This window comes from Sminthopsis crassicaudata, chromosome 6 (genome assembly GCF_048593235.1).
Source record: "Sminthopsis crassicaudata isolate SCR6 chromosome 6, ASM4859323v1, whole genome shotgun sequence".
Taxonomy (NCBI): Eukaryota; Metazoa; Chordata; class Mammalia; order Dasyuromorphia; family Dasyuridae; genus Sminthopsis; species Sminthopsis crassicaudata.
The window spans coordinates 37,378,870-37,406,543 of record NC_133622.1 but is presented as its reverse complement, the minus strand read 5'-3'; the positions used below and the strand labels follow the sequence as shown (position 1 = coordinate 37,406,543).

Sequence of the window (27,674 nt, the reverse complement as noted above, 5' to 3'; positions counted from 1 at the left end):
AGGAATTATGAACATGTCATTAAGTATTAGGTAAAATGTCAAATATGCATAATATGCACCTGGGAATCTTGGTAAAGAAAGAAGAAAAGAGCTGATTTTCTAAGAAAGCTAGGGAATGTTTGTTTGTGCTCAGAATAGAAATAAAAGAGAGAGAGCTATTAGTTGACCTATGCTATAGCCCAAGATAGTACAAAGGTCCTCTATCTTCAAGAGTTTACATGAATAAGTGTCTAAAACATGCAAGGCCAATGCATGCCACATATTCTCTTGGTAAACAGAGATTATGAGGAAAAAATAAGAGAAAATACCAAGGCTCCTTCTGCCCTCAATTATCTCTCCCTATCTGCATAAACTGAAAGCTTTCTATTATCTATTAAAGATAAAAACTTAAAATGCAAATTAAGGCTGTGGTAATATTAGAATTTATTTGCACAAAAATTAAATTAGTCAAAATCAAGAAATTGAACAAAACCACAAATGAACTCTCATATGTACAAAAATGCAGAACCAAATGGATTTACAAAATGAAATGGATTTTCAAAGTGTCTATGGCTTGTTTTCTCTTTCCATGGTTTTTAGCTATTATCAAGATCATATTTCCTGAATTGTAAGAATTGCTCTTTTTACAATACAATGGATCCATAATGTGCTCCAGCCATTCTGAAAAAATTTAAAACCATGCTTAAAGTCACTCAAATTTGCTTACTTTTGACTCACTTATAACACTATACTTCAAGAGATCAAAAGAAAAAGGACCTATAAGTACCAAAATACTTATAGCAGCATGCTTTGTTATAGCAAATAACTAGAAGCTAAATGGTGTCACCTCAACAGATTCCCTTTCTTAGAAAATCAACTCTTTTCTTTTTTTTCTTTACCAAGATTCCCAGGTGCATATTATGCATATTTGACATTTTACCTAATACTTAAGATATTATGGTATATGTATGTAAGAATATCATTGTGGTGTAAAAATGTCAAAAGGGATGCTTTCATAGCAACCCATGTAGATTTGTATAAACTGATGTAGAGGGAAATGAGCAGAACTAGGAGGACAAATTATACATTAAAAATAAAAGACAAAGGCTTAAGGAACTTAATCAAAAACCATGTATGATTCCATAGAATCAATGATCAAACATGCCACCTACTTCCTGAGAGGTAACAGATTTAAATTGTATCATGAGTGTTTTGTGATATTAAAGGAAAGTTCGGATTCACTCCTATAAATGACGCTACACACACACGAAATTGAAAAGTGAAAGGAAAGAAAAATATTCTAATTAGATAGGGCAAGGTATAGACAATTTAGACTTACATAAAAAGCAAACAACAATAATAGCTAATAATATAACAATCACTATTATAATGGATAGAGGAAGAGAATACATCACCAACTCAAGGGAACCCGCAAGATCATCAAATGGCTGGGAGCCCCTCTTTTTCAGCCTTCTCAACTTGAGTTGTGTAAAGATTTTCCCTCGCAAGGCTTCCCTTCACGGGCAAGGCTCGGTCATAATATGGGGTACTGACTTTTTTATAAGTCTTTAGACAAAGAAGGATTTTTGCCAAAAAATTATATAAGGGTTTGGCACATACATCTGTGCAGGTGCGGGGTACGAGAGGGCTTCACTAGTTGACTCGTTCCATATCGTCTGCATCTTGACAGTTCTTTATTAATTGCCTATGCTCAGGGAGGGAGCCACTCTTCTCTGGAGCATAAACATCTCTAGAAATGGCTAGTTCCTAGTATCTAGTGTCAAAAATATTCAGAGTTCATGGAACAGTCAACTTCCCATAATTTGGAAGCTCAGGCCTGTTAGATTTGAGTGAGTTTATAATTCTAATATGAAATTTTAAATTTCTTATTCAATGAGATATAAATTTACGGATGCAGAATATGTAAGAATTGGGGAGATGGGGATTAGGAGGGACAGAGACAAGGGATAGGTGGAGGGAGAGGCACAAAAACAATGAAATTAAGAAAACTAAGAGTTGTAGTTTTCATGTTGTAACCAGGGGTGTGCTGGTAAAATATTTAATGACTGTTCCTCTCTGAGAAAAAAAATGTATACATGAAAATACTTTTAAGTTTAACCTACTTAATTAACATTTTCTCCATCCCTTCCTTAAATCTAACCAATTAACAAAATAAACCAAGCTAAAATTTGTTACCTTTGCCAAATTGCAAGGTGAAAATGCTTACTAAGATCAATTAGCTCTTAAGTTGGCTTCAGAATACCTCTATATAATCTTCTACTAAAGTACTGAATGTAACTGAATAATTTTTAAAAATTAATATGAAGCACTCTTTTTAGCAAATGTCATGCTCAGAATTTTTTTTTTTTAATGGAAGGAAAAACAAAGGTTCTTCCTCCCATCTGCCCACTCAACCCTTTCTTTTCAGGTGGGGAAAAACTGTATGTCAGACTTTTTTCTCCCAGTGTACTGGCTAGTACTCTTTGATTATTTATTACAGGAGAAGGTTTTTGGGAAAGTGAAGAGGATACACTGGATGTGTCATGTAAAAATAAAAGCTATCTAGTAAAATATTTTGTTAAATTAAAAAAGAGGAAAACAACAGATTAACAGCATTCAGATGAATGCCCTTTTAACCTTCCTAAAAGTATTTACAAAGAAATCCTTTGCTGATCTAGCATTTAAAAAAAAAGTTTAAAGACCTTATTTATTTTTATTTTTCAGAAGATAGAAGGGATGAAATAAGATGATCTCTATCTTTGAACTCCCTTTTGAATACCTGATAATGGTTAGCACTTAAAACACTTATCAAATTGAATAAATGAGATATAAAAATACTCATGATTAAGAAGAATTCCAGAAATAGGGAACCTAATATGTAGTTAAGCCAACTATTCAAAAGAGTTAATACTAAACTTATAAAAACTCTAGCAAAATAAAACCAATCATACTATGGGCTTGAGCATACTCCATAATTCAAAACAGATATTCTTCTTACCTGAACTTCCAGGAAGTATAAGCTGTTTGACCATAGGAGGTTTCACTGGTGTTGAGGAAGGAGAATTGAAACCACTGCTATAAGGGCTACTAGCATTTGGGCTGTATGAATTTGAATAACTCATAGAGTTGAAAGAATTATTGTACAAACTCTGTCTCTTGATGGCTGCATTGAAAAAAGATCATAATAAAAAGATAAACACATTAACTATCAAATTTTTTCAATTAAGTATTTTAAGTCAATAAGTATCTCAAAAGAAATCACACACACACACACACACACACACACACACACACACACACACACACACACACATGCGCGTGCAAAATTTTCTAGGCATCTCCAAAACATCTTTAGCAACAAAAGTACCTTAACTTTCATGCTGGTATAAAGCTGGTACTCTATATCTGGTAACATTCAAAAAAACCCCAAAACCCCCAAAAATTTAATGTTCAAAAGCTTGGTGTTTCTAAATCATCTATATTTTTCAATTTAATTCTGCACAGATCCCTGAATTTTTCTTATAACAAAAAGAGGGAAACAGGAGAAAGAGGAAAGGAGGGAAACAATGTCAGCAAAACGCTACATATTAACTAAAAATCTGACATGATGTTCAATGTTCCATACCCAGAGTAGCCCATCACTACAAGGGAAAGGAGATATGATCTTCAAGTGCAAAGTTTAATCATTACAATTTCACAGTGATATATATATTTAAATCACATGTTCAGTAGCATGTGTACTAAAAGGTCTTTAATAACATGAAGACCAAATTTTTTCAGCTTTAAATTCAATTACTTATTTAATAATAATTTTTGATTAAACAACGTACTATTTCCTAAACAGTTTATTTTATAGCTTGCTTTGGTCTATGTCCTTCCTCTTATCCATTAGCTATCAAAACCATTTATTTAATGTTACTCTCATGAAACTTTCCAAATTGGCTGATCTCTACTTTGATCCCCAATGCTTGGCTTATATTTCCTTTATAACATATTACATCTTGCCATTTCTTGCAGATATCTGTATAATAAGATTATTTCTTTCCAGACTTATAATCACTAAATGTTTCATGTGGGATAAGTCATGACCACTTTCTGGGCTCTCATTTGCAAAAAGGCATGTCCTATCCTCTTATTTCCTTCCAGCTCTAAATTTTAGTTATAGAAGACAAAACCTGTCTTTCACCTTCTTTATCTCTTTAAAGTTATCTACATGGGAAATGCAAATACTTAACCGAACAGCAAGGTTCAAAAAACAATGCTAAAAGTACCCAGGTTCTAAAGTTAACCCCAAAACAAGGTAAACCTCTACAAATTTTTTATGCAAATTACCTTAGTAGACACAGAAAGCATCATAATTTAAACATAGAAAGCCAGAGACACCTGAGGCCCAAAAGACTAAATGATTTGTCTAAAACCATGCAGGAAGTGAGAGGCAGAGTGAGCACAGGCAGGACCCTAGGTCGTCTAATTCCAAGTCCAAACCTTTTCTCACCACTCAACTCTACCCTGCATAATGTAATCCAAAAACACATACTGAATGCATGAAAGGAGTAATACCTTCTGTATGGTCCTATCAACATGGAAAAAGTGATGTTAAAAGATAACAGAAACAGGGAAACAAATCATAGTAATCTATTTGAAACATCACTCTTGTGAAATTGTCAACCAAGTAACCCTCCATACAATTTAGACAAACTTAAATTTGAGCTGAAAAGTTTTTTAAATTGCTAAATGTTAATTTTTCAATTAAAGTTCAGTTAATTTGTATACTTACCTGTCATAGTTTGATCAAGTTTGTGGATCAGAGATTTTTTAGCACATTCAACATCAGGACTTGGGTAATCCAAAACCTGCCTGCACCAAACTAAGGGGCTAATTGCTTTCTGTGATGGAGTCAGTTTTTTCTTTGGTGATGAATATAGCCTAGAAAAGAAAAAAATATGTAATTGTTTATGAAGTATAATATTCTAGATCCTAGAGGAAAATAGCTCCAGAAAAACAATGCACACTATCTAGAACACCACTACCTGAATAAAATAAAATTGACATGTGTATAATCATTTTAACCAAGACTAGCCTCAAAGATAATACACTTCTTTTACTGAAAGCAAGGGCTAAGATGGTAAATATTGCATATGTTGTCAGACGGTTGGTTTTGCTGAGTGTACTTATTATTTCTGTTACAAGAAATGTGATTAGAATAATCGAAACTATCAAATGGAAAGATATTTTCATCAAATACCTCTCTAATACAAGCATAATATCCAAGATCTTCAGGGAAATAATGCAAATTATACAAGTTCTCAATTATTTGTCTTACAATGTGACCAATTTTCAAAAATGCAAAGAATGATTATTTGAAAAATAGTTCCAAATCACTGACAAGAGAAATATAAATGGTTACAACCTGAACCTGTGAGGTTACACCCCACATGTAAAGTGGCAAGAGAATAAAAGGTGGAAAATAGGAACTGTGGAAGAGATTATGTTAGAAGGAAACATTGTTTCACAAGATCTACTGTTGATAGACCTATTAATTAGGTTTTTTTTTAAATCAGAAAGTAAGAAAAGTATGCCATCATACTCTTATTACAATACTGAGCAATGAGTCAAAAGAGCAAAAAGTATATCCACCATGTTCCAAAAATATATCATAGCTGCGATTTTTGTGGAGAACGGGAAAGAGGAAACAGAGAGGAAGGGCTCTAGTAAGGAATGTCTGAAACAAACCTGTGGTATATTCATTTAACAGAAATGACAGATAAAAGCAATTCAGAAGCACAGGAAGATTAGTAAGAACTAAAGCAAAAGCCCATTAATCCAGAAATGGCTAACAAATGTATAAAAAAGTAATGTAATACTTGTAATTATGTAATAATGTAGGAATGTAATAAAATACCACTGAACTGTAAAAAAATGTATGTGAGGAAGAGAGAAGAATGGGAGATCTACATGAACTGATAAGGTGAAGTAATAAGACCCCCTCAAAACCCAATCTATGCTGTAACTACAACAATGTAAACTGAAAGAAAAGTCCACACACCAAAAGAAATTCAAAAAAGTAAAAAACTTATAAGATCTAAAAAGAGTGACACTGTTGGTAGTGGTGATGACAGAACTTGAATAATAATATAGCTGAAATATAAACAAAAAGTACAAATAAGCTGTAATAGAAATAACCAACCTTGGTGCTAGATAAGAGATGAAGAAACAACTCCCTGTTTGAAGGGTGGGGAGAAGAAAAGGGAGACATTTAAAATTGCAAAAATGTATATTGACAGATGAAGTCATTTCATCAGTTGGATTAACTGCTTATTCCAAGAACTCAGAGAAAGGATTATATCTGAAAAATATTAATGTTTCAAAAGCCAATGGCTTTTAAACCTTAAAAAACCTTAAAAAAACAAATTCCTCAGCCAGTCCTCTCTAAAATTTGGCTCTAGACATATTTTTGCTAACTTTCTGTTACCTACATATTCTTCATCTTAAATACTTCTCTGCAGAATCATATAAGATGCCAATTCCTCCAGAAATCAGTCTCAGCTACCAATCACCTTATCAAAGTATGTTCTAAATCACTAAGGAGAAAAATGCAATATTTTAAACTTTAAGACTATGCTCAAGTCCATCAGATTAGCAAGATGATTGGGGAAAAAAATGTTAGATTTTGGGAGTTGTGATAAGGCACACAAATCCACTGTTACTAGAAAAGTATATTGTTCCAAACATTCTGAAAATAATTTGGAATTAGTTACTAATGATACTACTACTACTACTACTACTACTACTACTACTACTACTACTACTACTACTACTACTAACAACAACAGCAGCAGCTAATGTTTGTATAGTACCTACTAGGTGCTAAGAATTATGCTAAATGCTTTACAGTATTATCTCACTTAACCTTTATAGCAACTCTTTTATTATCCTCCTTACACAGTTGAGAAAACTGAGGTAAACAAATCTAATTTACCCAAAGTCACATCTCTAACAAGTAGATGAACTCATTTTCCTAACTATAGTTCTGAGCTTTATCCACTAAATCACCTAATTGCCTGTACTTTTGATATTATCAAAGGACAAAAAGGAAATGGACACCCAACAATTGGGAAATAGCTAACCAAATTGTGATATATGTATGTACTAGAATATTTGTGCAGTGAAGGTAAAGTAAATATTAAGAACAAAAGATAATCAAAACCCAGAACATTCAAAGACTTCAAAAAGTGATCAATTAATGTGGTGAAGTATAACTTCAGAGATTTAATGATTATGACTTGAAATTTAATGAAATCTCATGGCAACTTTTCAACTGAAAGATGATGGATCATAGAATTAGGAATATTTTCAGGAATAGCCAGTATGCTTATTTATTGGACTATTTTTACTTCTTTGTTAGAAGAGAAAATTCTACTGAAGGTGAAAGACAGCAAAGGCAGTCATTGGAAAGGTACAGTAATGTAACAGAGCTTATGCAAAATATTAAAGTAACAAATTTAAAATAGCAATTATTTATAAATTCAAATCCTACGTTACACCATTACCCCTCCCAAGGAGCATAATAAGCAGAAAAGTTTTTTAACTACTGATAAAATACTAATATTTCTGTTCTTTCTCCAACTATCAAATTCCTTTATTATCCCATCAATCTAAGTCTTCTTTCCTGTAAAAAAAGTAATCTTACTATAGTCCAACATTACCCTTCATCAGTTATAAAAACCACTTTTGAACAGTATACGATTCATTCAGAAGACACTGCCACAGTGAAAACCAATAAAAAGTAACATGACAAATATCATAGAGCCTAACAAGTATTGTCCTTTTAAAAGTAATTATCTCATTTATGAAGTTATTTTTTTTCATAGATGCTACCAGTTAATTTTTTAAAATTTCTTTTCTATATCTTGTTTGAATCACAGAAAAAGTGGTTTCACTTGGATTTTTACCCAAAGTATTTGGCAAATGATAAGCATTCCATAAATGTTGAATTCAATTATTTATCTTATTCATCAGACTCTCCAAATGACTTCTATTTATTCCTAATTCATCTTTAAACGACAAACACTTGCCACAATCACAGCTATTTTTAAAACACCTCGTGAGATACAGGCCTTTCACCAATGCTCCCAAACACAACTTTTCTCTCTCTTTTTAACTGCTATAGCACTTTGAACTTTTCAACATTTATCACACAATATTATAAATTATAGTTATTTGTATATAGCCTCTATGAATCCAAGCTCTTTAAAAAGAAACCTACACTCCAGACTGAAATGAGACATTAAGGATTATAAAAATCCAGTTTGCAGACAAGATTAGAAGGGAAGCAATAAACTGGGAAAAAACTTTTACATTCAAAGGTTCTGATAAAGGCCTCATTTCTATATAGAGAATTGGGGCCAGCTAGATAAAGTGCAGTGGGTAAAGCACCACCCCTGAAGTCAAGAGGACCTAAGTTCAAATCTGGTCTTAGACACTTAAGACTTCCTAGCTGTGTGACCCTGGGCAAGTCACTTAACCTCAATTACTTCAGGAAAAAAAGAGAATTGACTGAAATTGATAAGAATTTAAGTCATTCTCCAATTGATAAACGGTCAAAGGATGTGAACAGACAATTTTCAGATGAAGAAATTGAAACTAATTGGCTAAGATGACAGGAAAAGATAATGATGAATGTTGGAGGGGATATGGGAAAACTCTGTATAACCAAAGAGATTTTGAAGGAGGGAAAGGGATCCACATGTGCAAAAATGTTTGTGGCAGTCTTTTTTGTAGTGGCAAGAAACTGGAAACTGAATGGATGCCCATCAATTGGAGAATGGTTGAGTAAATTGTGGTATATGAATATTATGGAATATTATTTTTCTGCAAGAAACGATCAGAAGGATGATTTCAGAGAGGTGTGGAGAAACTTACATGAATTGATGCTAAGTGAAATGAGAAGAACAAGGAGACCAACAGGATTATACAATGATCAGTTCTGATGGGCATGGCTCTCTTCATGATGAGATGATTCAAACAGTTCCAATTGTTCAGTGATGAAGAGAGCCATCAACACCCAGAGAGAGAACCGTGGGAACCAAGTGTGGACTACAACATAGCATTTTCACTTTCTGTTGTCTGCTTGCATTGTTTTCTTTCTCTTTTTTTTTCCTTTTTGATTTGATTTTTCTTGTGCAGCAAGATAACTATAACTATGTATACATATATTGGATTTAACCAATATTTTAACATACTTAACTTACTGGATTACCTGCCAACTAGGAGAAGGGGTGGAGGGAAGGAGGGGAAAATTTGGAACAAAGTTTTGCAAGAGTCAATGTTGAAAAATTATCCATGCATATATTTTTAAAATAAAAGTTTAATGAAAAAAAAAAATCCAGTTTACTATACAAGTAGAGATTATAGCTGGAAGGAAATCTTTAATATTATCTTGTCCAACCCCTTCCTTTTAAAGTTAGTACAGAGAGGTACTTATACAAGATCAAGACAGGCAGAGAAGTGGGAGAGATGGGAATTCAAAGTTAGCTGATCCCAATACCCTTTTTACTAAAATACTGCTTCAATATTTGTGACCAAACTTTAATAGCTTATAAAGCAGCCAATCATATTTTTTGAGGAAGCCCCTCTACATCACAGAAAAGGCTGTTCTGCAGTTCTAAGTTTTACATTTTTCCTCATATCAAGCCAAAATCTATTACTTCCATTCACAGAAGTCTCACAATTCTTCAGGACAGATTCAGGTATTTGAGGGACAACTGTTCCTAGTTCCTAATCAAGCATCTACTAGGTGCTAAGCACTGAGGATAGCAAGAGGCAAAAGACAGTACCTTACCTCAAGGAGCTCACAATCTAATGGGACAAGCATTTATTATTAATTTTACTGTGTGCCATACGTTGTGCTAGGTTCTGGATTTACAAACCAGAAAAATCTAACATTTTCTATCTTCAAGAAGCACTACTATCTCATTTGATTCTAACTACCTGGGAGCTGGATGCTATTATGATGTCTATTTTACAGGAGACAGAGGTAGTCAGAGATTAGGTGGCTTGCCCAAGGTCACAAAGCTTATAATAGTCTAGGAATGGATTTGAACAGAGACCTTAATGACTTCAGGTTTAGGGCTCCATCCAAGGTGTGTCCTGGCTACCTCAGAATGAGAAAAGGGCATCAGATTTGGCAATCAAGACAATCTGGTAATTGTAGAAAGGACAGTTTCAACAGACTGAAACTGAAAGCCAGAATGCAAAATTTTAAAGAGGGAATGAGAGAAGACTAGGAGAAAGCTAGTCGAGAGAACATTTTTTTTAATTTTGGTTGTGAAACAGAGAAATAAGGATGACAGTTTGAAGGGACAAGTAAGGTTAAGTGGTTGTATAAGGATAAAAGAGACCTACATCAAAATATAGGCAGCAGGGACTAATGGAGGACAAAGGGAAAGATCAAAGATTATGTAAAATTATGGAAAGAGCTGCTATGGCACTTTCACTAACAAGTTCTCCAAGGAGCCAAAGTGCATCCAGTTGACTCCTGTGCACTCCTTTATCAGCCTTGCTGGAAGACTATGTTCCAAGTCAAGACTGGTAGATGATTTACAAACAAAAAACCAAAGCAATGTATTCAATGATCAGGAATCAAGAAAAAAGGATACAAAAAAGACCAAAAGAAGATGCTATGGACACCAACCATCCCTTGCTTCATTTTTATGTATGAACTATGTTTGATTAGCTGTATATTATTACATAATAATATGTAATATTATTCAGTGGAAAGTTTCTCTATGCAAGTACCTTGATAAAGATCAAGGTTACACATTGAGAATGGCCTAGAGAGTGGCATTATTGAGGAGTGTCACCTTTCTGTCACATAATGGAAAAACAAAGAGGAAAGAGAATGGAAAATGTCAATCCCCTAATTTTAAAAACTGATACCTCTTGTTCACACATAATTACTTCCTGAATACATTGCTCCCATCTTTCACTATTCATCAAGATTTCTCTTTTAGCAAAGATTAAAAAGAAAAAGTTCATTCTGCAAAACCAACAAATACATCACAACAACTCTATTATGACAGCATGTCCATTCCAACTTTCAAGCCAAGTTTTGATCTCATATATATATATTTACAGCATTCCTACTTCCTTTTACACTGTAGTCAACTGTACATATTATTTATCTGATGTTTATTTTTGTGTTTCAGGACATATAAGTCCATATTTCTTTAAACTTTTCATTTCTTACAGTGTAAAAATATTCCCCAACTCTGATGGATCAGAGAATCCAAGACACAAAAAGACCCCAACAGGAAGGAGGGATGACTCAAAATTAACAAGGTAAAATTTAAGAGAACTAAACAAGATCTAACTTAAAAGTACACCAAAGATAGAAAAAGAAGCAGTCTGACCACAGTACAAGTTTTAAAAAAAAAAAGTTAACTATAAGCTAAATAAGCCAGAAATGTGACGTATGTTCTAAAATTATAACAATCTTAGACTCAAAGTATAAGAGTATCCTGGTCCAGAGAAGTAATAACAGTCCCAGCTGTAACCTCCTCAGACTATACATGCAATTTTTGTTGCAATGTACCATGCATTTTAAGGTCAATGAACAACTTGAGTTTGTCCAGTAAACAAGATTGGAAACTATGTTATTGGGTAGAAGGAGCACACATGAAAGAAATGAAAATGTTAATCCCAGAAATAGGACAATATACAATTAAGGGTAACATTTACAAATATCTTTAGTGCTATCATGAAAAAAAGGTTTTAAATTTATTTTGTCTTCCACTCAGCTCCTTAAATTGTGGTTTAAGATCCCATGTAGGGTCTTGTAACTGAATATGGGGGTTATAAAATTGATTCATTATCGTAAATTATTTGTACACTTGTTTTGTATATCTATATATGCAAGATTTCATTAAAATTTCTAGGGTAAAAAGGATCACAAGTGGAAAAAAGTTTAAGAAGCCCTGCTGCTCTATAGGACAGAGCTAAAACCAATCTACACCTCTTAAGTTTACATAAAATTTATTCAATATGACAAAATAAAGAAAGAGGAAATGTGACATAAGGGTTAAAGGGGTCTATACTTGGGATCTGGGAGATCTGAGTTCAAAGCCTGCTTCCTTTAGACACTATGTAATGACAGATAAGTTACTTAATTTTTCAGTACTCTAGGCTTCTAACACCAGAAATTAAATTGCCAATGAACTTTAGAGAAGGGAGAATCCACATTGGGAATTGCCTGAATGTTGCAGAAAGGATTCATGCACTAAAGATGATAAGAGGTTTGACAAAGATTAAGATCTCTACTTAAGATTCTGTAATTCTACAATGTATCATGAATCAAATTTCTCTTAAAAAAGCAAAAAAACTTATTTTCAAAACATAAGTATATTTTTCAACATTCACCCTTGCACAACCCTGTGTTGCAAATTTTTTTCTCCCTCCCTTCCCCTTATTGCCTTCCCTAGATGGCAAGCAATCCAATATATGTAAATCCTACTTCTTAATACAAATAAAGTGCCAGTTGAGTTACAGTTCCTAGCAAAGCCAAGGACTAAAGGATGTCCATGCTTATGCATTTATGCTTAAACCATATTAGAAGTAGGTAGTCACAGTAATTGAAAAGGCAGAATTATGTGGGCATTAGAAGTCATTAACATGAATAGTGATGTCTCCAAAATGATGGCAAGCACTGGGGTAGAAACTCCTGTAAACTAGATATTCAAGTAATTACAGAAAAGTAGGAGTGTGATTGGGACCTTCAGCAAAGTCCTATACTAAAGAAAAAACAAAACAAAACAAAAAACCCACTTTGAAATAATAATCTGAGCATAAACTGATATATGACCAAAAGAATCTTTTGGACATTCTATCTATATAAATGTCATATTAAATAACTAAGTCAATCAACAACCATTTAAGTGCTTCCTTTTTAAAAGGCACTGTTGGTAAGCTGGGGATACAAGAAAGGGAAAAAAACAAACCCAGGGTTTTTGACCTGAAAAAACTCACATTCCAATGAGGAAGACAACATGCAATATAATCTAAAACCTCTCTTGAGTCCCTGCTTAACACCATAAAATCAACTATTATATTTTTATATATACATGGAAAAGTAAGTAAAGTCATTAAGCCATAGAATCTTGCACACAAAAGGGCAGATATTTTGCTAATGATTTCTGCATCCGATTTCATTATATATATCTGTTTATCATATTTTAATTTGTATCATAGTTTTGTTCTTATTAAGAACAAAGTGTCAGCACTTTGCATGTAACAGGTGCTTAATAATATTTTGAACTGAAATCTCAAATACTTGATAAGAATTTGTTAGATGTTAGATGTATTATAAAAGTATTGTCTTAAAGTTCAAACATTCATTCAGTTATATACTCACACAGTAGTGTCCTAAAACAGGCTTGGTTTTAAAATTAGACACCCCCCCCAAAAAAAAAAAGCCCTGGTAGCCGTGCTGTCAATCCCAGTAACATTTGGTAACATCCACTGATAAAGACTTGACATTACGTATCCAAATGTATCTCTGACATTTAAGTCTTCCTCAATGAGGAGTTCTGGACAGCACATGCTTTATTCATGCTTAGCCTGAAATAGCCTTCTCACTCTTCTTCAGGAGCCCATAGCCCACTAAGTCCTGCCTGCTCTGCTGGATCCCTACTGGGTCTCTCCATACTATAAAGTATTCTAGGTCAGGATTTCGTAACCCTTTTAGCCCTTCTGAGAATGTTTTAAATGCATAAAACAAAACACATCATCACCATAAACTAGCATTTACATAGCACCTATCATGTGCTAAGCTCTTATATTATTTTGTTTAATCTTCACAGCAACCCTGAGAGGTAGGTATCATTCTTAGCCCATTTAAATTTGAGGAAACTAAGGCAGATGAGGACTGGTCTCAAAACCAGAAAGACTTGGGTTCAAGTTCGGCCCCTGTCCTTGTTTCCAGCTGCCAGAATCTGGCCGAGTTCCTCAGCCTCTCAGCCTGTGAGGAGGGTGCAGTGGGTGCCGGACTGCAGTGGCAGAGGGGACTTTCTCAGCTCCCATTCCTAATACCAATGACATTAAAGCCTCGTTCCTAACGAGCGGGCACTGGGAAGGAAAAGGGGCACACACACAAAAAGGGTCCTTGAAATCTAGAGTGTGCTGTGTTCCGCAGAAAGCCCCCAAGTTGTAGTTTGTCCTTCTTGAGGAGGGTGAAGGCAGGGCTGCAGGTGAGCTGGACTGGAGTAAGGGAGGCTGGGCAGTCAGTGCCTCGCTCTCCTCCAGAGCAGTGGGCCCGTGGCCACAGAGGGTCCCCGATGCAGTGGGAGCCGTGGGCCTTTTTAAAATAAGGTCCTTGACAGGTCTCAGGCTTGGCTGAGGCAACGTGGGTAACCAGCCCTTCCCTTCTTCCCCTGAATCACCTCACAGGATCATGTAAAAGTTTCTCAGGCAAAAGGAGTGGAAGTGGACCAAGTTTAAGAAGCTCTAAGAACAGGAGCTGCCTCTGATTCAGATTTGCCCTGGCTTAGGAATTTAGCTGTGTAACTCCGGAGCCTTCTCGTCAGGTTTCTCGCTGGAAACCGAGGGAGCGGGATTCCGGGGTCCTTCCAGTTCAGAGTCTGTGCCCCCGTTCAGTGAATAGATGCGCACTACTGAACATCTTCCAACAACACATTCTGCTACTGCTGTCACCGGCTGCACTAATTTAGAAACCTCTATTTTAACTAATGGCATTTCTTATTTAAACAGCAAGCTCTAAAGGGATGAATTCACGAATAAAAGTCCCCCATCCCTCGGAAACCATCTTTTCAGGCTTTCGTTGACAATAGACGGGAAATGACTTTTAAAGTTGTGGGTCACTATTCTCCTCACGGGGCAACGAAAAAGGGGCTTTCAACCCGGCTCAAGTGCCCAAGAATACGAACGTGCCGGGGAAGGGCTAACCTCCTCGCACGGCGACTGCCCAAAAGCCCACTTCTTGACCGATCCCAGCGCAAAGGGGAGGCGGAGAAGCCGGTCCCGGCTCCGGGCACAAAGCCGGCAGTCCCGGAGAGCCCTCCCCGCCTCCCCCGGGCAAGGCCGGCCCTCCCTCCCCCCCCCCCCCCCAGTCCTCGCGGCCCCGCAGCCCGGCCTCGCACCAACAAGAGCCAACTTCAGGAGCTTCCAAAGTTCCCGGGCCACACACAGCGGGGGCCCGGCTGGCTCCCCACCCCGCCCCAGCACGGCCCGCTACAGGCGAGGACCGGACCCGAACCGCAGAACCGGTGTGCACCCGCGCCCCTCTCGGCTCCGCACGTGGGCCTTTTTTCTCCTGCTCCGGTGGTGGAGGGGACCTTCTCCCACCCCAGGGGAAACGGAGAGATCGGGACAGTGAGAGGAAGAGCGAGAGGGAGTCAAGTGAAAGGGGGTAATAGAGTCACAGAGTGACAGAGACACAGAGACAGAGAGGCAGAGACGGAAGGCTGACAAAGCGGAGACAGCGCAGGGACAGACAAGAAAAGAGTGAGAGAAAGTCAACAGAGACGGAGGGCCCGAGAGGAGGGAGAGAAACACACAACGGCTCGCTCCGACCTCGTCCTTCCCCTACCTCCCCGGGTCCAACCTCCTTCCCCGGGGCCCAAGTCTCTCTTCCCGGGTCCCATCTCCCTTCCTTCTTAGTCTCCTCCCTACCCTCGGGGTCTTCCCCTCTCTTCCCCGGGGTCTCTCCACAGTTCTCCTCTCCCTCCCCGAGGGCCCCTCCGCGGTCTCCCCCCGTCTCCACCCCTTCTCTCCGTCCGAGGGTCCCCCCGGCCAGGCTCACCAGCTCTCGTCCTCCTCCCAGGCCAGCAGGCGTTCGAGCTCGTCCGGCCGCAGCGGCTCCACGTCGTCCAGCACGCTGCCCTCGCCGGCCGCCAGCAGGGACGTGGCCCCGTCCCGCAGCTCGTCGGAACTAGTCCTCCGCAGGCCCGGGGCGGGCCCGGCCGCGGCCGCCTTGGCGGGGAGGCCCAGCGGAAAGCCCCGGGGGGAGGCGGTGCCCGAGGCGGGGGCGGAGGCCTGCGCGGCCCCGGAGCGGCTCCGCAGCTGCTCGTTCTGCTTCTCCAGCTTCTTGACCAGCTCCTGCAGCTTCCGCACCTCCTGGTCCGCGTTCACGTTGGAGTTCACGTCTTCCATACCGGCCCCGCGGCCGCCGCCGCCCTGCGCAGACCGCGCCCGCCCAGGAGACGAGGGAGCGGGGACCCGAGGCTTCGCCGCCGCTCTTCCGCGCTTTACCCGAGGCGCCGGCACATAGCAGGGGCGGGCCCCGCCGCCACGGTCGCCCCAGCTCGGGTTCCGAAGCGCCGCTGGCCCCGACCGAGTCGCCTCATCTGCGCCGGCTCAAGACCTGCGGGAGGCGGCGCCAACATCCGGCCCCCGCCGCCATCTTCCATCCGTTCCTCCGCCCCCTCGGCCCCGTCGGTGACTTCAGCGCGCTCTCGGACGTGGCCGTCCACCGCCCTCGGCGCTCGTCCCAATACGGCTTCGCGACGGCTGGGGGCGGGGCCGCCAGACCCGGCGACCCGGATGGAGCCGCGCGCACGCGCCTACCGAGATCTCTCACGCCCACCCCGGCTAGGAGGAGGGGACGGGGCGGGGCCTGAAACTGAAGGGAGCTGGAGCCCCTCGGAGGCGAGGTGGAGGTGGAGGGGAGGGGAAGGGCCGGGCCGGGCCGAGCCGAGGAGCAGTCAGCCAAGTCTCCTCATTAGGCCCTCTGGGGAGTGCGAAAGCCCAAAAACCCAACTGGGGCAGCTTTGCCCCCTCCTCTCCGATCTCAGGGGGCGGAGCCGAGGCGAGGGCCCCGCCTATTGTGACCAGCGGGCGTGTGTGTGGGAACGGCCCCCCCAGCTCCACGGGGTGACCTCGGTGTCCTTTTATGTAAAAGAACTGGAGCCGATGTGGGAGAAGCCCCGAAGACCTGCAGGGACTGAGGCAGAGCGCGGCGGGGCAGAGCCGGGAATATGAAACGCCCGTGTCTGCTGCCCGGGCACCGCTGTTTGGTAAAGGGCACGGCTTCGATGAGCATCTGGTCTTAAGGTGCGCGAGTCTTCTGCAGTAAATGGCCGCGCTGCTGCTGCTTCCAGCTCCGTTTGTCCCAGGGACCCCCTGCCTTGTCTGGTAGTGGGAGCGTCCAAGTGTCCCAGAATTCTAAGCCTGCCTCTTGGCGCACGGACGATAAGGATGTCCGCGTCTTTGGGCTCCGCAGGCTTCCCCTCGGCGGGAGCCCAGGCCCTGGTGCTGGCGTCTGCCCGCAGTGGCAGTAGCGGCGCCCCGGGCCTCTGGCTCGCTCCCTGTTCGTTTAGCTATCCTAGCCTACGGCTTCCCCCGCTCCACAAAACCGCGCCTCCAGCTCCTGCTTCTGTAAGCTGGCTTCCTTACGGGCCTTGTTTCGCCCGTTTGGATGTGACGCCTGTGCAGTTCCCTCACCACCACAGCCGTTCTTCAGCAGCAAGATTATGCTCTTCCCTGGGGTTAAGTGACTTGCCCAGGGTCTGAGGCCAGGTTTGGACTCCGGTCCTCCGGACTCCAGGCTGGCGCCCTTCCCACGGCGCCACCGCTGCCCCAGAGTTGGTTCAACATGAAGTGAGTCAGGCCTTTTCCAACAGACTTGTGATGGAGACCATCCGCAACCAGAGAAGAGTGGCGCCGACGCGATCACAGCATAGCATTGTCACCGTTTTTGTTGTTTGCTTGCATTTTGTTTCTCTTTTTTTTCTTTTACATCCGATTGTTCTCATGCAGCATAATTGTGGAAATACGTATGGAAGAATTGCACGTTTAACATATTGGTTCCTGTGGTCTAGGAGAGGAAGTGAGGGGGAACAGAGGGAGAAAACAATTGGAACACGCGGTTTTGCCAGGGTGAATGTTGAGAATTTTCTGCATATAGTTTAAAAATAAAAAGCTGCTGACGAGGTTGGGCTCCCCGCGATCTGGGTCAGGGAGCCAATGATGAGGTTCGGCACAGGGCAGGGAGTTGGGGGGACCCCCTCCTGGTGGCGCAGATCCTTCTTAAATTCACTGATGATCCCAAAAAGTGAAACTGGCAAAATGTGATTAAAGACCTAGCAGAGAAGTCCGGACAGAGAGGTGGATAAGGACTTGTTAGGGAAATAGTGAGAAAGATGGAGAGGGAGTCCCAACGCTGAAGGAGAATGTCAGCAGGCAGAGCCCTCCCAGGTAGCTGTGCCAAGGGAGGTCCCTCGGCCGGCCTGATTCTCTGCTGCCAAGGACTGAGCCCAGCTGCCCCCTTACAATTGAAACCTTGGCTGGAAGCTGGGGGCAGCTCCTGGGGGGAGGGGTTTGAGCTGGAATCAGAATAGAGAATCTTGGAACTGAATGAGTGTCTCTGGGCTAATTTCCAACTCAGGCTCCCTAGCCTGGGTGGCCAAGCCAAGATGGGTAGCCAAAAGAGGTAAGGGTTTTGGTAGTGAACACATGGGTCTTCTGACCAGGTGTCACTCGGGAACCAACGAGTCAGGGCATTATGTGAGTAGGTACAATAAAGGCTTTTAAGATTACACGTGGCTGTTCTTGAGTGCGCTACCAGTTATTAAGCTATAGATTCAAGAGATCGTGGCCAGAGACCTTTGAAGGCCTCAGAGGAGGCGAGCCGGGTAGAGTTCACACTGCAAAGCTCAGTGGTCAAATGTGCACTGTTGGGCCTAGGACAGACTAGTAATTGTAACTGCCAGGAGGGCACTTTACAAATGGATACAAATCTCATCCCCAGCTCAGGCTAAGTAGGAGTGGTCCTGGACTGGACTAGTCCCACCCAGATCCCAGAATGAAACCACTTTATCTGATGCCCTGTGGTGGGTCTCTCAGGGGAGAGCTTAGCCTTCCCCCCAAAGTCAGAGAGAGAGTTTCGGGGCTCCCCTCATCACTGCTATTAAAAAAAAGAACTCTTCTTTCAGGGCGACTGGGTTTTGTGTTGTCTCATAAGTGCGTGTGTTGACTGCAGAGTGGAATTCTCTGCTGCAGTAATCCGGACAGGGCTGGGTAAGCAGCCCTTTCCCCCTACATGGAGGTGAGCAGTGCAATTTTTAAAAGGCTGCTCAGACCTCCACAAGGCTGCTGATCCCACTCCTGCTTCCAGTGAGAAGACAACCCTGGACCCTGTACGGGGTAATGACTACAGCTCCCAGTATATCCAGCATCTGCAGCTTCCTCACTTGCCCATCGCCACGTCTTAGGAAGACTGAAGGTCACCTGGTAGGATAAGATACCAGACATTAAGATCCATTTTCAAGTTAAACCGCCAAGCATCCAGCTCTGCGGCAGAGAGCACAACTGTGTTGAGCTGGCCACATTGTTCAAATGGCAAATGTACGCCTGCCAAAAAGATTATTTTATGGAGAGCTCACACAGGGCAGGCACTCTCAGGATGGTCAGAAAAAGTGATATAAGGATTCTCAAGGTCTCTCTTAAGAATTTGAGAATTGATTATATGGCCCGGGAAACACTGGCACAGGACCACCCAACATGGTGTGCCCTCATCTGAGAAGGTGCTGTGGTCTATGAGCAAAGCAGAAACGAATTAGCTCAAAAGAAACATGAGACGTGCAAAGTTAGAGAAGCTCCTGAAATGTTCATAGGAACTATTTGTGTCTGACCTGTGGCAGAGCATTCTGCGCTCAGCCACAGTCAGACACCCTGTAACTCCATTCTAACAAAGTAATGTCATTTTGATCCTTTTTGAGAATGACGGTCAACACCCAATCAAAGCACCCCCGGGTGAAGAAAACCATAGGTTCACTGGACCAGGGCTGGACTTTGTTCTGCTTGACTCTGCAAATTTGTCATAAGGTGGGAAGGAAGTGAGAGAAAAAGAATTGAAAAAATTGAAATTTTAAGAATAGAAAAAGAATTTTTAATTAAAAAGAAAACAAGTTTTTAAAATGAGCAGGTTGAATTGCATAATGATCCATCCTCAAAAGTCCTGTCTAATATGATTCCTGGAGACTCTCTAGAAGAAGAAATGAACGGGAAAATCCCCTTTAAACCCTACTTTATTTTTCCTAAATGTTTGTTGAAATAAGTTCCTTCTAGAAAGAATCTATTCTTAAAGGCTGGATTCCACGCCCAAACACTGAACTCATTGGAGAAACTCTTGTGTTTCAAAAACACTCCCACCCTCAGCTTTGTAGCTCAAATGCCTGGTACCTTCCAAGCCATGTTTGTCCTACTTATTATACTGCCAGTCATGCTCACTTTCCCCTCTCTGTAACATAGGAGTCCCTGTTGTTTGGACCATTGCTTTGGTGGCACTGAAGAGTTGTTTCTGTAAAAAAATATTTTTATGAAAATTAAATGTCAATATGATACACAATTTGTTTTTAAACTGATGGAAATATTTTGGAATTTAGAGTCTCATTTCTGAACTGTACTGCAATTAGAGATCTTTTGTTACTTGTCGAGTATACAAGTATAAGTTACTAGCCTAGACTTGTATCAGAGACGGCTAGGATTTTCTTTTAACATTTTTAATGTTTAATTCTGTCATTCCTATCCGAGATGAAATCTAAACTGTTGGCAGTGGGTGTTTCCCAGTAATTGAATCAACTACACCCGTATCTCCACCCACTTAACAAACTATGGGATCAAATCCTCTTGCAAATGGTTTCAGCCTTTCCATTCTAGGCAGGCAAATCCACTTTTCTTCTGCAGTCAAGTCTTTGCTTGTAACCCCTTTATCTCCTTAGCTTTTCCATTTAAAACTTTGCTGAAAATTTACCTCCATTAACTTTTGGTCCCTTTATCTATTCTAATATACCCTACAGTTTAGAAGGCCTCTTCTCTCCAGGGACATAGATCAGGAGGGCCATTCCAAAACACAGAAACACATCTAATGGAAACAAAAAACAAAACACATCAAAAAAAATTCATTCTCTTTTTCATCAGCATCACATAGGTGAATATTTTAATTGGTTCCTGAACCAGAAAGCTGGACCTAAACTTCTCTTCCCTGACATAGTTGAATGAGGAGGACTTCTAAGATCTGTCAAGGAGATCTTCCTAACCTTTTACTCCCATACCTCCCTGAATTCTTGACCTAATCCTCCTTTTTCTGTTTCTCTGTTTCCTAATCTTAGGGATACAAAAGAGAAACAGAATTGAACAGCCAACTCTTTGAGCTCTGAAAGACTGGCAGGAGACCCCAAAAGTTTGGGGTCATAGATTGGTGTTGGTAGGTATCTCAAAAGAATTTGCAGATTTGAACCCATCTCCATAGCCAAGGGTCAAAGTTTATTGTATTATTACTAGGACTGTTAGGACTGAATTTTAAAAGAATTCAGCAGAGAAACAGAAGCCACATTTATCCAGCTTTCTATCATTGACATGCTAATTCTATAATTCTGGAGTGGTCTCCCAGAATTTGGTTATCATTGTCTCAGGAGTTTGGTCTGTGGGAATATCCGGAAGCTATCTGACAGTCAGTCATGAATTCAGGAGTGGTCTATTCAGAATCAGTGATCGTTGTTCTTAGATTGGGAATATAGAATGTCCCTGAGATAAATTTCAAAGGCAGAAGATTTAGGATTACCGATTTATTGTTAGAACAGAAGCCCCCCCCTAAAATCGGGACCACAAAATCATATTACAACAGTTGGAATGGTTATCAGACCTCTCCCCCAAAATTAGAATAGGTAGTGGTGGCAGCAGCTGAGTCCAGTGAGGAGCCAATCAGAAGTAATATTGATTAGCACCAAGAATGAGCCCGGGTGCTGCCCCCATTCCAAAGCAGATTTGGTGAGGTTTCTTTATAAAGAGAAAAAGACTCCAAGGGCGAGAAGTCTTGAGATGCCCCCTGGTCCTACACGTTCTCTATATATGGGCCTTTAAGGAAAATATTATTTATTGCTAATTAATTTTGTTCAAACCCAGGTTTAGGTGGCTAGAAAGTTGTTTAATCCAAAATGACTGTGGAGGTTGGAGCTCCTAAAGGAAAATGGAAGGCTGAAGGATCCCACCCAAATCTTGTTTTGAGTTTCCCAGATTTGAATGTTTTTACTTACCTGCTGATATCCATCTCAAAGTGCCCAGTTCCTATGACTATCTAAACTCTGGTGTCAAACAAATGTCCTTACACTTTTGTTTAAGGGGGAAGTGGTGATATTTGCTCTTCATTCTCCAAAAGGACCATGACATCAGGGAGGTGATGATGTGACATGGAAATGAATTCGATTGAAGTGAGGGAGGGCTGGGCAAAGTCACCCGCCTGATTTTCTTCTCCAAAGCTATCTGGGTCCAGTGGCCAGATATCGATCAGGATGATTGGAGATGGCCACAGGTCTCATTTTGCCAGAGGCCAATCAGTAATTAAGACTGGGTGAGAAAAGAGGCAGACAATGGTCTCTTTTACCTAAACCAAAATATATAATGTATATAAGGTAACCTCACAAAGAATTGAGGAAGGGGGGCAGCTAGGTAGCACAGTGGATAGAGCACCAGCCCTGAATTCAGGAGGACCCGGTTCAAATCTGATCTCAGACACTTAACACTTCCTAGCTGTGTGACCCTGGGCAAGTCATTTAACCCCAGCCCCAGGGAAAAAGAAAAAAAAAATTAAAAAAAAAAGAATCGAAGAAGGAACCACACCTTTCCTCAGTCCTCTCTTTTGCCAAACAACCTAATAAAATTCTTTCAAAAACAATTTCAGACTACCAACTTTTACTAACGTGGTACTTTAAGTTTGAGCCCATTTTCTCCAGGAACTAGAGTCTGCAAATAAAAAATTTCCTAAAATAGAGATCCTTGACATTTGGGGGACTTATTACACCCTACTGTTACTTATTTAATTTTTTAGACCAGTTTTTCCTCCTGAAAATACTATATGACATACTGTATACTTTGATGTACATGTTGCATTCAGTCATTTTTCAGTCATGTCTGATCCTTTATAACCTCATTTGAGATGTTCTTAACAAAGACACTGGAGCAATTTACCATTTCCTCCTCCAGTGTCTGGAATCTGAATTTCAACTCAGGAAAATGAGTCTTTGTGACTCTGGAACCAGCACTTTACCCATTGCACCTTTGATTTAAATAGAAACTTCTTAAACTTTAACATTCTCAAAATTAACTTCATTTGCATCTGAACCCTCCACACATACTGAGTCGTTTGATTCCAATTGGGACTAGTAGAGAAAGGTTTTTCCAATATTAGATCCACATTGGATCAAGGAACCAGAGTATGAGTAAATAGTGTTTCTATAAAAGTGACTGATCTCTTTGTTATTCCAAGAACAAGTCTGGCTGTATGTAGTATACAAACTCATGTCCCAACCAGCCATACAGGTTCAGAATTTCTTGGACTCCTATTGCATTATCTTTTAAAGTCCACCTACTTTGAAGCAGAAATGGATGCCTCTCAAGAGAAGCATTGCACTTCTTTATAACTTGTTCTTACATGCAGGTTGATGCTTTGGAAAAACTCCTGACAAAGTGGAAAAATTTACAAATAGCTAAAGTATTCAGTGTGAATCCTATTAGAAAGTGGCATTGAAGTGACTTGCACTCTTAAAAATATTATAATGATGTGTAATGAAGCCCCAAAAGAATTGTTAGAAATTGTTAGTCACTGATATGCATTCACTTCTCAAATGTCTCTTATTTCCTTTATTAAGTCTGAAATAACTATTCCATCCATTTTGTAGTTAAATGCCTGGCTAATCATTTTCTATATATTTATCCATACCATTCCAACTCTCAGCTTCCTATGCAGTCCACCAATCTGTTCAAAATGCTACTACTGAGAGATTTTTTCCCTCACCATCTCTTTTTCCTCCTTCTCCTCCTCCCACTAACTAACAATTTTATAGAGCCTACTGATTGGTTTTTGTCCTTTGTTGTCTAAGGGGACCAAGGTGACATCACCATGTCAGATTCAAGTTACAATCCCATTGAGGCTGATCAGACAGATAAGAAGGGTCTATCACAGCTTGGGCACAAATAGTTTACATGAACATTTAGACTGGAGATATCTCTAATTCATGCATATCGAGTTTCTTTTGAGACACTACAATTCTGCTTTGCTCAGAGAACACAATGCCTTCTTTGATGTGGGTCCACCATATTGGACAGTCCTTGGCCAGCAATCAATTCCAAAGTTCTTCAGAGAGACCTTAAGAGTGTACTTGTTCTTCTGACCTCCCTGTGAGCACTTGCCTTGTGTTATTTCTTGCTAAAATAATATTTTAGGCAAACATAAATTTGGCATTCAAACAACATGGTGACCTCATCAGGGTTACATTCTCTGTAGCAGAATTTGAATGTTTTGCAGCTTAGCCCAAGAAAGGACATCAGTCCTCTGAGACCTGACCTTGTCAGCTGACCTTCAGATAATTCAAATGGAAGCGATTAGTTTCTTGAAAGACAATAGTATATTGTGCAAATTTCATAGACACACAACAATGAGGTCAGCACAATAACTGTAGACTTTCAGTTTGGTAGGCAGTCTAATATCTCTTCTCTCACACTTTGAAGCCTTCCAAATACTGAACTAGATTTTGCCCTGGGTGTCCATCTATGTGGCCATCCTTGAAAAATATAAAGCCAAAGTAAGCAAATGTATCCACAGCATTCAGTATTTCTCCATTTGCTGAAATTGATGGTCCTATAGATGGATGCTGTGGTGTTGGCTAGTGGAAATCCTTCCAAATTAAATAACTTATCATCAGTGTAGTAGCAGACCTTAATGCTATGTTCATCCTCATTGAAGACATCTGACAATACAACTGAAAGCATCGTACTAAAAACCATGGGAATAAGCATATCATCCTGCTTCATTCTATTGGTGACTGGAAAAGCAAAAGAGCATCATCCATTATCCAGAACCCAGGGAAGTTTGCCACCATGACATTGATGCAGAATACTGATGAACTTCTCTAGGCAACTCAATTTTTTTCTTATCTTTTTTATTTATTTGTTTATTTTTATTATAGTTTTTTTATTTACCAGATAGATGCATGGGTAATTTTTCAGCATTGACAATTGCAAAACCTTTTGTTCCAACTTTTCCCCTCCTTCTCCCAGATGGCAGGTTGACCAATACATGTTAAATATGTTAAAGTATATGTTAAATCCAATATATGTAAACATGTCCATACAGTTATTTTGCCGTACAAAAAGAATCAGACTTTGAAATAGTGTACAATTATAGGTAACTGAATTTTGACATAATTTTCCAAAATTCCTCAAGACTGACAGTATCAAAGACTTTTGTCAGATCTACAAATTTTGGGGTACAGACTTCTGTTCTGCTCTGGCATTTCTCCTAGAGTTGTCAAGCAGCAAGCATCCTTTCAAACACTCTTCAGCCCCTTTGGAAATCACACTGGCTCTCAGGTAAATGACCTTTCATTTGATGGATCAACCTATTAGACTCTAGCAAGAATCTTGCTAGCAATATCTGCAGAGTTCTCTTGCAACAAGAGCTGTTTGTCTTTCAGGTTTATTGGATTTCGTGCTGTCCACAAGCATTTGCACATTCCAAGTGAGTGGAATCATCTTTATAAAAGTTTTTGTATATTTTTTGGTTTCGACTGCAGGGTGGGATCTCTGCCTGCCACAGAAAGCAGACAATTGGCTTGAGTGAAGCAGATTAAACAATTTTTTTTTGAAGCAGACAATTTTTAAGGCATCTTCTCTAGCTCTTTTCCCCTCTAGGAGTACAGTTCTTTAAAAAAAAAAAAAAAAAAAAAAAGTTGCTCATATACCCAGAGAGTTGCCGAGTCCTCTTTCAGTTTAGTGAGGAGACGATCCTTTGATTTGAAGCACCTGAGTGCAGGCTTGTAACTATTGCTCCTGTTTCTTTACTTGCCTGTTAGCATAGGAATATGAGATAGATAAAAATGGAAAAATGGTATGGGAGATGTCCATTGACTCTTACATAAGTTAAATTTAAGTGAGGTAGAAAGTCATCAGCACACTCTCTTTTCCAGAGTCCTCAAAGTCCAATGGCAAGACTGCCAATGTCTTGGAGTGCAGTGAATGACTTTGGTGTCTTCCATCTCTAACCAAGCTCTAAGTGCTTCACACATCCTGCTTCAGCCTTCTTCATGGCTATTGGAACAAATCAGTCTTATCTGCCCATTTGGCTCAGGGAAGTCTTCACATGCTTGGGGTAAACATGCCCCTCCCTCTTAATTTGTCAAGGGACTGTTGCCCCTCACTTACCTCAACCTGGTTTCTTGTCCATCTGCTGAAATAATTTACTGGGATATGGCTGACCACAGCTTCTTGGAATCACATGGGACACTTGGGTGCATCAGGTGGACACTAAAGGAGGAAAGCACCCCTAAAAAGGGCTCTACACCCTGAAAACATCTTACTCCCCAGTGCCTGCCATGTGCCAAGCACCATGCTAAGTGCTTTAAAAATATAATCTCATTCCCTTTTTAGCACAATCCTGAGAGGTAGGTGCTATTACCCCCATTTAGCAGATGAGGAAATGGAAGCAAATTGAAGTTCCATCCAGTGTCACACAGCTAATTAGTAATTGTCCAAGGTTGGATTTGAATTCAGGTTTTCCTGACTCCAGACCTACTGCCTTATTATTACATCAACTAGTATAAACATCCTATATAAAGGAGAAAACAGGGCATTGAAGCAGGTTGTGAAACTGACAAACACTAGATTAGAATAATATTTTACTTCACCCAACGCAAAGATGTCACATTTTCCTATACCCTACTGGCTCCCACTTTAGCTCTTAGATGTAGAAAAGGTCTATGAGAGTTTCTTTCTGTCCACCCATCTGTAGCTTAGTAGATAAGCAACAGGGTGTTGTCTGAAACACATAGAGGTTGTGATTTGCCCAGGGTCATGCTAAATCAACATTCTAATATAGATTTTCCTAAATACAAGTCCAGAAGACATCATCTGTACTGTGCTACCTTTGGACACTTTGTAATTACTGAAACATGTTTCAAAATATCTCTTTTATCAAGCAATCATTCTCAACAAATATTTACTTAAGCATTTCTTATAGTGTAGTCCCCTTTAAGTAAGCATCAAGTATATCTTGTTTTTGTTAAAGCTTTTTATTTACAAAACATATGCATAGGTAATTTTTCAACATTGACCCTTGCAAAACCTTCTGTTCCAAATTTTCCTCTCCTTCCCCCCATGCTCTCCCCTAGATGGGGGTAATCCAATATGTGTTAAATCCAATATATGTATACATATTTATACAGTTATCTTGCTGCACAAGAAAATCAGATCAAGAAGAAAAAATACTGAGAAAGAAAACAAAATGCAAGCAAACAACAGAAAGTGTGAGGAAAAAAAAGCATCAAGTATAGAAAGAAAAGGCAAAACCAGTCCATGCTGTCAAGTCTATATTCTAATGGGGAAGATCACACAGATAAAAATGGCCACATGCAAAATGAATGCAGTGTAGATAGCAGGTAACCTTAGAAGGGAAGTAATAGACAACTGAGGGAACTAGAGTAGGAAGGATCTTCTATAGGCAGTGGCATATGAATTGGGTCTAAAAGAAGCCAGCGATTCTCTTAGGTCGAGGAAAAACATTAACAACAGAAGGAAATATTGCTTTTCAGATCTAGTAAGTGAGTTCAGACATCTATGAATAAATATTGCAAAACAAAGGAAAAATGATCAAACACTTGATGAGACAGAATACCCTGTGGAATATGAGAGCA

The 27,674-nt window shown here is 40.1% G+C and overlaps 1 protein-coding gene across 2 annotated transcripts in view; it reads right to left on the bottom strand.

Moving 5' to 3' along the window:
* SLAIN2 (SLAIN motif family member 2) overlaps positions 1 to 19,844 on the bottom strand; it is a 46,139-nt gene extending 26,295 nt beyond the window's left edge. For both annotated transcript variants that reach the window (XM_074276875.1, XM_074276876.1), the window contains exons 1-3: positions 15,794 to 19,844; positions 4,757 to 4,905; positions 2,978 to 3,142 (exon numbers count right to left, since the gene is read on the bottom strand). In XM_074276875.1, the coding sequence (XP_074132976.1) occupies positions 2,978 to 3,142; positions 4,757 to 4,905; positions 15,794 to 16,143 (664 nt within the window). In that variant the 5' untranslated portion in view covers positions 16,144 to 19,844. The remainder of the gene's footprint in view (positions 1 to 2,977; positions 3,143 to 4,756; positions 4,906 to 15,793) is intronic.
* Between the last annotated feature and the right edge of the window lie 7,830 nt (positions 19,845 to 27,674).